Source organism: Ovis aries, chromosome 2, assembly GCF_016772045.2.
Source record: "Ovis aries strain OAR_USU_Benz2616 breed Rambouillet chromosome 2, ARS-UI_Ramb_v3.0, whole genome shotgun sequence".
Classification (NCBI taxonomy): Eukaryota; Metazoa; Chordata; class Mammalia; order Artiodactyla; family Bovidae; genus Ovis; species Ovis aries.
In genome coordinates this window covers 199,827,474-199,840,851 of record NC_056055.1, presented here as the reverse complement: position 1 = coordinate 199,840,851, position 13,378 = coordinate 199,827,474, and the positions used below count along the sequence as shown (strand labels likewise).

General features: G+C 35.2%; 1 protein-coding gene and 1 pseudogene across 2 annotated transcripts in view; one reads left to right on the top strand and one right to left on the bottom strand.

Annotated features, from left to right (window-relative positions):
• Positions 1 to 317: 317 nt before the first annotated feature.
• MOB4 (MOB family member 4, phocein) overlaps positions 318 to 13,378 on the bottom strand; it is a 45,960-nt gene continuing 32,899 nt past the window's right edge. For both annotated transcript variants that reach the window (XM_027965063.3, XM_004004794.5), the window contains 3 exons: positions 3,963 to 4,042; positions 2,492 to 2,603; positions 318 to 2,369 (listed from right to left, as the gene is read on the bottom strand). In XM_027965063.3, the coding sequence (XP_027820864.1) occupies positions 2,238 to 2,369; positions 2,492 to 2,603; positions 3,963 to 4,042 (324 nt within the window). In that variant the 3' untranslated portion in view covers positions 318 to 2,237. The remainder of the gene's footprint in view (positions 2,370 to 2,491; positions 2,604 to 3,962; positions 4,043 to 13,378) is intronic.
• On the top strand, positions 6,243 to 7,902 carry LOC121818731 (small ribosomal subunit protein uS8-like; annotated as a pseudogene).

Below are 13,378 nucleotides of genomic sequence, written 5' to 3'. Positions count from 1 at the left end.
GACAGAAGAGCCTAGTGGGCCAGAGTTCATGGTCACATAGAGCTGGACATGACTGAGTGACTAACGCAGCATAACACAGCACATATACATTTATATTTTCAAAATTCTGTGAACAAAATTTTCAAAATTCTATGAATTTTAAGGAAAAACAGTAATTGTTTCAGTTCTGTCTTACCTGATACAGTGACTCAACTTCACAATGCAAGAATATGAATGTCAATATGAATACAAAAGCAAGACTACAAACTAATGTTTTCTTTGGGGTATTTTTTTTTTTTTATGATCAATTCCAAACACATAGTACAGGGAAGATGGAATGAGTAAGAAAAAAAATTTTTATTTCCCCATTTAACACCAAGTCATATTATTCAAAATGTGTTTCAGAATACTTAGCCAGATCACCAAATCCCAGCCACTGCCTTAGTTCAAATGTTCACTAATAGTCAAGCAATAGAAATCCACTGAGACTTTTATACAGAGAGAAGAGCTACATTGCTATATATAATTTATTAACTTGGTTTAGTTTCTCGATATTTAGCAAGTTTGTGTAAAAATTACTATTCCCATTGGTTCATAGTTACATTAATATAAATGCATAATTTCAAAGCCAATTTTCCTTTCACTGTGAATATAAAACTTCTTAAAGAGAGTGTGGATTGGGACAAAATAATGACTGGCTGCTGGAATAGCACTGTTCAAAGCCAAATATACTGGCAGGATCAAAAAGCATAAATATATATACAAACTCTCAGGATGCTACTGTTTTCCACATTTTTGCAATACATACTTATAGCATGGTATGAATTATTTCCTCCAACTTGAAAAAAAAAACACATTACTACATTTTAATCTTCATTTCAAAATAATTCATTCAAATGAAGAGGAAGTTCATTTGTTAATTCTGTTCAAAAGATAGATTTAAATATTTTCTTCACTACATGTACAAATTTTTTTTAACCTAAGTGTCTCATTACAACCAGTTCAGCAATAAGACCTCCTAGTGCTTTGTTAGAAAACTGCATTCAATAGCTACGATTGTAAAATCTATGGTTGAATCCTTCTTAAGACACTGAATTATAACCAAGTCCAAAAAATGTATGAGCATTCAACAATACCTTTGGAACCTGTGAATTACTGCAAAAAATTTTTACATGTCCATATAATTCAAACATAAACTTTGTGGAGAAGGGGTGTAAAATAAATACTATAGTATTTTCCAACTCTATTTAAGTGCTGCCTAAATGGTTAGATGTGAAGATTAATATTACTAACATTATTAGTCAAGCTATTTCAAAGACTGTTTTCCAAGTAGTGAGAACAATTTTGCAAAGCAAAGATAAGCAAGAGCCTATGCCAATACATTTTTTCCTGTAGTGTAATGTAATTGCTAATATGAGGTATAATCTGTAAGCAATTAATACAAATATAAATAGGTATAAGTCACCACTAAATCACAGTCTGGTGAAAAGCTTCTCAGGTATGTAGTTTGAGGAAGGAATTAAGGGAAATGGAGAGAAGGGAAGGACAGGGCAGGTTTCCACTGGGAACATCATTTACACTCTTTATCGTTATCACTATCTTGTATGTAACTATCCACTGATGCAGAAAGGTAAATCCTTTCTAAGTATGCTGGTCTAGAATATACTTCGTGTAGCATAGTAAGATTACTTAAGTATTACTGATGCTTTATTTGCATTTATACTTGGATATACACATAATTATATGTATATCAAAAACTATAAACAGAATTTAAAAACACTTTTATCTCATTTCAGAAAACTTATTAAGATAGAACTATGTGCTACAGAATTTCCTAGAATATCTAAACTCAGGTATAAAACCAAAGGAAAACATTACTATGTCTTTAGTATAAATGGTTTGTGTGAAACCTCAAGCTCACTCATCTTTTTATAGATGTGTTTATTTGATGAGGATTGTGATCCAATGATTGTTTAGCAGCAATTTTACCAAACTGTAAATTCTTTTATTAACAGGCATTATAAACATAATACTAATCTTATTTAAAAACCATGAGTGCCACACCAGTGAATATACAGCTCATGAATAACTTAAAAAGTATTTCCCATTTTAAAAGGCAACACTCAGCATACAAAAACCTATACTAAACAAAGAAGCTATAATATGGATACATGATTGATGTGTCTAAAATGATATATATACAGTACATAATTAATGTTAATTATGTGATCAGTACATTTTTTTCTATATGATTCCCTTCATGCTTCACTTTCCCCAGAAACTGAATTCTGAACTTCTTCTTCTAAAATTGGTACAATCAGGTTATCCTTGGACATCAAATTATATTTCATCACAAATTTAGTAAACCGGTGACACAAAAATGTTTCATTCTGTAGAGAGAAAAAAAACATTTCAACTTACTACTCAAAACCAAATAAATGAGACAAATATCAACATATATTATTGTCATTCTCATAAGAATGTACCAGGACAATTAGTGAAATATACTTACTTCATATTCATCAAATATCTGCCGGTGATGAAAATAAGCATGTGAAAATATTCTGTAAATCCTACGGCATACTGATCCTAGTTTTGCTACAGATGATTCCTTTATGCTAACTCTAGAAACAGAAAAGAAATAATAGATTCATAGAGCTAGACAGATCTTAGGAACAATATAGTCCAATCTTCTCAGTTCACGAGAGCAGAAACTGACACCAGAGAAAATAAGTGACCAGGCCAGGTCACAGTGCTAGCAAGTGGCAAGGGCAAGACCAAAACTCTTGTTCCTCACTCCTAACTTCACTACCTAACCATAGCGCCCAAGAAATTCAGAATTATAATTCTGATACTTTGTTAAAGTTTAATGCAACTAAAACAAACCTTGGCAAAACTTACTAAAAACATGTTTTTGATATTTACACTCTGTCCACTAGAGCAAATAAAAAACTACTAAAAGGAATTATCATTTTATTCTACAGAACTCAATTTTTAATGTGTGTATGAGAAATAAAAACTGCCTATTTGTTTTCTTTTTGAAAATGTATACAGGATACTAAGGCAAAACCCAGTATTTTTTACATATTTTATGTGAGCTCTTTGAAGTCAGTGATATTTAGGTGAAAAAGCCTCCAAATCTATCCACTCGGTAACAAACATCTTATGAGAATAAAAGACCAGTCACAAACCTCAACAATAATATATTACAGTTATGCACAGGCTTCCTCCCCGATCTTAAAAATGTAAAAGCAAGGATAAGGACTCCTTCAAAAATTATCAGTCCAATAGAGAACAGACTAAGGGGGAGGAGGCGGATTGGCGAGGGATGGAGTGGGAGTTTGGGAATAACAGATGCAAACTGCTATATACAGAATGGATAAACAATGAGGTCCTACTGTGTAGCACAAGGGAACTATATTCAGTATCCTGTGATAAACCACAATGGAAAAGAATATGAAAAAGAATGTGTGTATATATATATGTAAAACTGAGTCACTTCACTGTACAGCAGTAACTAACACAACACTGTAAATCAACCATTCTTCAATTAAAAGAAAAACAGGCTGGAAATACACAGAACATACTTAAGAAAAAAAAAATAAGCAGTCCAACTTAGGAAAGTCTGCTCTTTAGCATGCTGTCTACGAGGATGCTCACTCTACCAAAGTGTCAAGTAAGCAAGTGTGTAAATATCCCAACCCTAAAGCTTGAGAGGGAGAGCCCTGGAAAATGACACACAGGAGCAGGAACTACTCATGACTGAACTGGCCAGTGAGCTTTGGGAGCCGAGCCCTGATGCCTTTAGTTTAATCACAATCTTAATTTCAAAACGTGAATAATTCTAGACAAGTCAAATATACAACAGATAAAAAATAAAGTTTACAGAATACAATGCATTAATAAGCAAACTACTTTTAGTTCTAAAAACATCAATCTTTAAATCCGAAAAGTTTAATACCTCATTTAAAGGTTTTATTTACCTGCTGGGAAAATATTTATTGCTATTCAGAAGACATGCAGCACCATCAAGCGTGTGTCTAGTGTAGTCTATAGCAGGACACTATAAAAGAAAGGATATAAAATGCATAAACAATGAGTTCTGCCTCTAAAATTAGGTATATTTATTGCACAGGTATCTTAATCCAAAACCTCCAAGCATATTCTAAGGAAATGTTTCTTACAATATCAGAATGACTGTAAAATTCAATGTTATGTCAATAAATAAGGCTTTACTATCCCCTCAACTATAATACCCAGCTTACAGTAAATAAGTGAATCAGTCTCCCAATTTCTCACTCTCAGTATTGTACCTACATGAAAACAATGCTTCTGTCGAGTTAGGAAGAACACCTGATTATCTAATCTAACTCTCTGGCTTTACAAATGAGGAAACTGGTCAGTTTGCAAATGATGCACAGGATTCTTACCAGATCTTAAAAATCTATGGGAACTCCCTGGCTGTCCAGGTGGTTAGGTCTCCACACTCTCATTGCTGAGGGCCCAGGTTCAATCTCTGGTCAATGAACTAAGTAAGATCCCACAAGCTGCACAGTGCAGCCATTAAAAAAAAAAAAAAAATTTATAGGCAAGGATAAGGAATTCCTCAAAACAAGCAGACCAACTTAGGAAAGTCTTGTCTTTAGGCATGCTAAGATGATGCTGACTCTGTACAACAGAAATTCAAGTAAACAAGCGTGCAAATATCCCAACTCTAAAGGATGAGAGAGACAACACCTGAAGAATGATGCGCAGCAACAGGGACTACCCTTGACTTGTGGTCAATGATTTACACTAGATGACATAGTTAGGAAGAAGGATTTAAAAACCATAACCCAGATATACTGATTCCTAGTCCACTGGTTTATACTTTGCCAAGTGGCCCAGCAGCCTTCTTCACAAATACCTCCAAAGATCACTGTCTTCTTACATCCTAAAAAGTATGCCTTACTATGTTGCTGGTACCCTAATTCCAATCTAGTAGCTCTATAAAAATTTTTCTCCCTGAACCTCCTTTGCAATTTAATACGAAATCTGAAATTTCTTTACATTTTAATAAACCTGTCTTACTCTATTTCATTTATCAGAAAATGAAACTGAATTGTCTCATAGCAAATCAATCAAATGAAAGATAAAACTGTAAAGTAATTATTCTCATTCAGTTCTTCTGAGGGCAGGGAGTGAGAAGCATCAAAAGAAACGAAGACTCAGAGTGAACCAGGGAACCAACAAGAAACAAGTAAGACTAGAGAAAGAAAAATTACTCTAATTCTACTCAGTAATTAGAATATTTTTCAAGTGCTGAGAATGAAATTGGCGTTTTAAAATGCAGTAACTACTCAACACTGCTAAGTATAGTACATGGCAAATACAGATTTCAGTTCAGTTCAGTCGCTCAGTCGTGTCCGACTCTTTGCGACCCCATGAATCGCAGCACACCAGGCCTCTCTGTCCATCACCAACTCCCGGAGTTCACTCAGACTCACGTCCATCGAGTCAGTGATGCCACCGAGCCCTATCATCCTCGGTCGACCCCTTCTCCTCCTGCCCCCAATCCCTCCCAGCATCAAAGTCTTTTCCAATGAGTCAACTCTTCACATAAGGTGGCCAAAGTACTGGAGCTTCAGCTTTAGCATCATTCCTTCCAAAGAAACCCAGGGCTGATCTCCTTCAGAATGGACTGGTTGGATCTCCTTGCAGTCCAGGGGACTCTCAAGAGTCTTCTCCAACACCACAGTTCAAAAGCATCAATTCTTTGGCACTCAGCTTTCTTCACAGTCCAACTCTCACATCCATACATGACCACTGGAAAACCATAGTCTTGACTAGATAGACCTTTGTTGGCAAAGTAATGTCTCGCTTTTGAATATACTATCTAGGTTGGTCATAACTTTTCTTCCAAGGAGTAAGTGTCTTTTTTTCATGGCTGCAGTCACCATCTGCAGTGATTTTGGAGCCCAAAAATATAAAGTCTGACACTGTTTTCCAATCTATTTCCCATGAAGTGATGGGACCAGATGCCATGATCTTTGTTTTCTGAATGTTGAGCTTTAAGCCAACTTTTTCACTCTCCTCTTTCACTTTCATCAAGAGGCTTTTGAGTTCCTCTTCACTTTCTGCCATAAGGGTGGTGTCATCTGCATATCTGAGGTTATTGATATTTCTCCCAGCAATCTTGATTCCACCTTGTGCTTTTTCCAGCCCAGCATTTCTCAAGATGTACTCTGCATATAAGTTAAATAAGCAGGGTGACAATATACAGCCTTGACGTACTTCTTTTCCTATTTGGAACCAGTCTGTTGTTCCACGTCCAGTTCTAACTGTTGCTTCCTGACTTGCATACAAATTTCTCAAGAGGCAGGTCAGGTGGTCTGGTATTCCCATGTCTTTCAGAATTTTCCACAGTTGATTGTAATCCACACAGTCAAAGGCTTTGGCATAGTCAATAAAGCAGAAACAGATGTTTTTCTGGAACTCTCTTGCTTTTTCCATGATTCAGTGGATGTTGGCAAGTTGATCTCTGGTTCCTCTGCTTTTTCTAAAACCAGCTTGAACATCAGGAATTTCATGGTTCACGTACTGCTGAAGCCTGGCTTGGAGAATTTTGAGCATTACTTTACTAGTGTGTGAGATGAGTGCAATTGTGCGGTAGTTTAAGCTTTCTTCAGCATCGCCTTTCTTTGCGATTGGAATGAAAACTGACCTTTTCCAGTCCTGTGGCCACTGCTGAGTTTTCCCAATTTGCTGGCATATTGAGTGCAGTACTTTCACAGCATCATCTTTTAGGATTTGAAATAGCTCCACTGGAATCCCATCACCTCCACTAGCTTTGTTCGTAGTGATGCTTTCTAAGGCTCACTTGACTTCATATTCCAGGATGTCTGGCCCTAGGTGAGTGATCACACCATTGTGATTATCTGGTTAATTAAGCATCTACCTACAATGCGGGAGACCTGGATTCAATCCCTGGGTCAGAAAGATCTCCTCGAGAAGGAAATGGCAACCCACTCCAGTATTCTTGCCTAGAATATCCCAATGATGGAGGAACCTGGTAGTCCATGGGGCTGCAAAGAGTCAGACATGACTGAGCAACTTCACTTTCTTTTAGGGCTTCCCTGGTGACTCAGATGGTAAATACAGATTAATCTACACCAAAGAAAAAAAAAGGTACATCCTCTTTCAGCCATCTTTCTGTGCCACCATAATGGTGCGCATGTGTGTCCTGGCTGACGCTCTCAAGAGTATCAACAATACCAAAAAGAGAGGCTAATACCAGGTGCTCCAAAGTCCCAGTCAGGATTCTAACTGTGATGATGAAGCATGGCTACACTGGAGAATTTGAAATCATAAATGACAACAGGGCTGGGAAAATTGTTGTGAACCTCACAGGCAGGCTAAATAAGTATGGAGCGATCAGCCTCAGATTTGATGTGCAACTCTAAGATCTAAAAGAATGGCAGAATAACCTGCGCCCGTCCCGTCAGTTTGGTTTCATTGTACTGACAACCTCGGCTGGCATCATGGACCATGAAGAAGCAAGACAAAAACACACAGGAGGGAAAATCCTTGGATTCTTTCCAGCGATGTAATGCATACGAATAAAACGCCTCAGAGGAAAAAAAATGTACATCCATAGGAATTTTGTGGCTAGTAGACTCCCTGCCTAAAACAGTAACAAGAGCAGTATTTATTGGAAAAAGTATCTTTATCCATATATATGATTACAACGTGATTTGGTCAAAGACAAACATCCCAAGTCATTGTAATTCTCATTCATATTGGTCACTTGGATGTACCATTAAGTCAGCATGGAAATACAATGCAAGCTACATGTTTAATTTAAATATTCTAACATCCACATTAAATAGGTAAAAAAAAAAAAGTGAAATTAATTTTAATGATGTATTTTATTTAACTCCATATAGCCAAAATTACCGTTTTAACATAATTGATAGAAAAATTGCTAATGAGCTTCTGTGTGGTTTTTTTGTAGAAGGAGTTTAGACTTTATTTGATGAACTCTACAGACCACTGAGTAAGACAGGGACAAGATCAGAGGTAGACTTGTCAAAGATTCAAGTGACACACTGGAGATGTGGATTTAGAATAAGGAAATAAACTAGGAAGCTATTCAGCAGAGTCTGACCTGACTGCTAATGCAGCTTAAATAACACTGGGAAAGAAGAAAGATTTTATGGAGATGCTATGATGATAATAGCCAAGCTGTACATAGCACCTACTAAGCTCTGGGCACTGTTTAAAGCCTTTATATGTATTAACTCTATTTATTCTCTACAACAACCCTACAAGGTAGGTTATGTTTCCCACTTTGCAGATAAGCAAACTAAAGCAATGAATTAAGGACTTGCCTAAAGACTCACAGCAGAGTCAAAAGTATAACATGTTGACTCTTGAATATAGTGGACAAAAAGAAAGAAATCTATTTTCCTGAGTCATGAGGATATATGGAAAGTCCCTGAAGAGTGTTAAAATCTGATAAGACTCTCCCCACATACATTCCAAGATGCCAGGCCACAAGGTAGAATTTCTGTGTTCAGGTCATTACTGCTCCCTTAAGGTCACAAAAAAGTCCAAGTAGTGTATGTGCTTTCTTTCTCCTTTTAGGGGCCTGTTCCCAGGAGAACGGGGATATTTTAAAGTTAATATATAATTCACATACCACAAAATCTCTTTTAAAGTGTAAAACTCAATAGTTTTTAGTATATTCACAAAATTATGTAACCATTATCAACTACATTCCATATCATTTTCATCACCCCCAAGAGAAACCCAATATTAATTAGCAGTCATTTCTCCTTCTCTCTTCCCCTGAATCCTAAACAACTGACCTACCTTCTATCTTCTCTGAAATTACCTATTCTGAATATTTCCTAAAAATGGAATAGAATGTGGACTTTTGTGTCATTCAGCATGTTTTCAAGGCTCATGAATAGTGCAGAATGAATCAATACTCATTATTTTCTTAATTCAAAACATTTTTAGACTTGGCTTTTAATATATATAAAATACTTGAAAATGTTTCTCCCTCTAGATTCTTTTTTAAGGCTAAATAATATTCCATTGTATACATATACCACATGTTGTATATTTACTCATCAGTTGATGGAAATTTGGTTGTTTCCATTTTTCGATATTGTGATTCACAAAGCTTTATTAGTGCACAAGTATTGTCTGGATCTATGTTTTTCATTTGAGTATATACCTAAAAGTAGAATTGGTAAGCCATATAGTAACTCTATATCTGTTATTTTGAGGAACTTTCAAACTATTTCCAAACCCAGTATTTTACAAATCCATTGTCTATGTATAAGGGTTCCATCTTCTTCACATCCTGGCCAACACTTATTATTTTAGTCATTTCAGTGGGTAAAGTGTATGTCAATTGTATGGGTGGATCTTTTTTCCACTTTGAAAAACCTGTGGTAAAATTTGCCATTTTAACCTTTATTTTTGGCAGTACCACATATGGGCATATGGGATCTCAGTTCCTCAACCAGAGATTGAACTTGTGCCCTCTGGAATGGAAGTATGGAGTCCTAACCACTGGACCACCAGGGAATTCCCATTCCATTTTAAACATTTTTAAACATACAATTCAGTGGCATTAGTTACATTCACTATTGTGCAGCCATCTATACTATCTGTTTTAAACCAAAGGTTTTTCCTCATTCCAAATAGACACTATAACCATTAAGTAGTAATTTCCCCACATTCCCAATCCCCAGCCCTGACAACCTCTAATCTACTTTCAGGCTCTATGAATTTGTCCTTTCTAGATGTATCATATAAGTGAAATCACACCATAACTGTTCTTTTGTGTCTCGCTTAGTTCACTTAGCATAATGTCCTTCAGGTTCATTCATGTTATATATAGCATATATCAGAACTTCACCCCCTTTTATGGCTGAATAATATTCCATTGTATGTATTTATATCCATCACATTTTTATTTCTCCATTCTCATGTGGTTTTGATATGCATTTAGCCTAATTACTAATGATGATGAACACCTTTTCATGTACTTACTGACCATTTTTATATTTCTTTAGAGAAATATCCATTCAAATCCTTTGTTCATTTTAGGGACTTCCCTGGCAGTCCAGTAGTTAGGACTCCATGCTTTCAATGCCATGGGCATGGGTTCAATCCCTGGTTGCAAAACTAAGATGCTATAAGCTGCACTGAGCAAGCAGAAAAAAAAAATTCTTTGCTCATTTTAATATTAAGTTGTCTTTTAGTTGTTTCGTAATAGCTCTTTATATATTCTGGACACCAGACCCTTAACAGAGATATAATTTACAAAAATATTTTCTCTAGTTATGTACATTGTCTTTTCATTTTCTTGACAGTGTCCTTTAAAGCACAACCATTTTTATTTTCTATGAAATCTGACATATATATCTTCTTCCACCACTGAGCTTTTGGTATCATATCTAAGAAATCACTGCCTAGTCCAAGGTCATGAAAATTTATACCTATTTTTCCCCCCAAGAGTTTTACAGTTTTAGCTCTTACATTTAGGTGTTTGATTTCCACTGAGAGCTAATTTCTGTATACGGTGTGAGGTAGGGGGTCTAAATTCATTATTTTGTATGTAGTTATCCAGTTAACTCTCAATGAGATATTTTACATTGTCCCTTTGTACTAAATATTTGAAATCAGTATGGATTTTATACTTAAAGAACATCTCAATTTAGACTATCCACATTAAGTGCTCCACAGCCACATGTTTTATGGCTACTGTTTCAAACAGCGTAACTTTAGACTGATTTCTGAATTTTTTCTTTTTGGAATTAGAGGAAGAGTTTTGCCTTAATTTAGCTGCCTCCCTCCACCTCCTCCAATTAATTCTCAATTAACTGATCCTACTCTGCATCATATATAACAGCAAACATTTGGCAAAATATGGCCAAAATAGTATGTTACAAATAGTAAGTAATGTGTTCAAACTTTTATAAATTATATTTTACCAAATATATATTTATAATGCTACTGCAAGTAATCACAATCTGCATATGACTGAAAGGACTAACGGATAACAACAAGTTATAATCTTCATTGCTTATAATCACTGTTTGTAGACTTAACTCTATTTGCTGCAATGCCTCTCTATAATTCTGAAGGACCTTGAGTAAATCATCACTGCTGCTGAGTACTCTGTGCCTCTTCCACTTCAGAATCTGCCAGTGCTTTTAATTCGTAAGAACAACTTTCTTAGCTACTAATCTCTGTTGCTATTATTTTTTAACTACGTAAAATTATTTCTAAAGGATTCAGAAAGTGTCCTCTCAAGATTTTCTTTTGTTTGTATTTTTACAATAATCTCATCCCTCAAAACTACCACTTGGAAAATACACTAGCACCATCCCTTGAAACGTGGAAAATCTAGTGGAGCTGGTCTTTAGCAAGCAGTGGTGTACTTTTAAGATTCACTCACAGGATATAATTCAGATGATTATTCTATCTTACATTTAACATAACTCAAGAAAAAAATTTCCCTGGTGGCTCAGGGATAAAGAATCTGCCTGCCAATGGAAGAGACACAGGTTCAATCCCTGGGTAGGGATTATCCCCTGGATAAAGAAATGGAAATCCACTCTATTATTCTTGACTGGGAAATCCCACAGACAGAGGAGCCTCACAGGCTCCTCCTCTAGTCCTCCTCAAAAAAGCTGAGCACAACTAAACAACAGCAACAAAGAGAAAAGTGGATGTAGTAATGACTTGGTATGTATATGTCTCACAATACAAGACACACTGGATGGCTTTCCCACATTAAAGTGAGAATAATGCATTTTTACTATTGCCAAAATGACACTAGCTTCTTGGGATTCAATTTTCTAATAGGAATGATCACATCATGTGCTATGCTATAGAGTCAATTCCAGTGAATTATCAATGAATTATCAATGAAACTGCTATGATTTCCCCAGATACAGAATGATACACAATCTTAATATTGCTTCAGTTTATTAACTAAAAAAAAAGTAATATCATGAGTGACGTCAATATTGAAAAATAAGTACTACTTAGGTTAGATAGGTATCAGATACTTCTTATTTTGGAGAATTAACCTTTTCAAACAAAAGGACATCAAACATTGATTTTCCAGCTAAAGAATTAACTGGATTTAAGCTTTAGTGGTCTGTCAATATAATAATCAAAAGTCTATAATCCTACAGCACAGGGCTAACTCAGTTATTTTCAATGAGTCAATGTCATGTAAAAACTAATTACTACAGATTAAAAGGGAAGGCAGATCAAGGGAAATGCAATGCATATTTTTAAGCAAACCAGTTATAAAGGACATTTTTGAGACAACTAAGGAAAACTGTGTACTACATGTCAGATGACATGAATTATTTAAAACAAAAAATGTTCTATAAACAATTGCAACTTCCTATACTCTCACCTTAACAAAAACAAAATAAGGAGAAAACAACATGAGTGAGATTTTCAATGAGACCAATTATGGAAGGAAAATCATTATGGTGGGTTTCAAATAAATAGTAAGAAATATTAATGTAGAAAAAAAACACTGACCTATAAAAGTCAACATTTCTATTTGATAGACTAGTAATCTAGTAATCAATTAGTATCAACTAGTAATCACTAACAGTTATTCCTATAAAAAGAAATTAAAAGTAAACCAAAATATCTAAACACATGTATTTCATCCATTACACATTAGATATCAACACAATATGATAGGTGTTATTATGTCATAGTCAATGAATTGTAAGTTCCAGTTGATTTAATTGTCCAGTTACAAGAAATGATACTATACAAACAAATGGAAAGATATACCATGTTCATGGATTAGAAGAATTAACACTGTTAAAATGACCGTACTTCCCAAGGCAATCTATATACTCAATGCAATCCATATCAAAATACTTATGGCATTTTTAACAGAACTAAAGCAAATAATTTTAAAATTTCTGAGGAAATACAGAAGACTCCACATATCCAAAACAATCTTAAGAAATAATGACAAAGCTGGAGATACCAAGTGCCTGATTTGAAACTATACTACAAAGCTATATAATCAAAACAGTATGTTACTGGCACAAAAACAGATACATAGGGAAGAGAACAGAGATCCCAGCAATAAACCCACACTTACATGGTCAGTTGTCTATAACAAAAGAGGCAATATATACACTAGGGTAAAGAAAGTCTCTTCAATAAATGGTGCTGGGAAAATTGGACAGCTACATACGAAAGAGTCAAACTGGATTACTTACACCATATACAAAAATAAACTCAAAATGGATTTAGATTTAAATGTCAGATGGGAAACCATAAAACTCCTAGAAGAAAAAAAGGGTAGTACACTCTTTGACAATCAGGTTAAAAAATGGGCAGAAGACCTGAA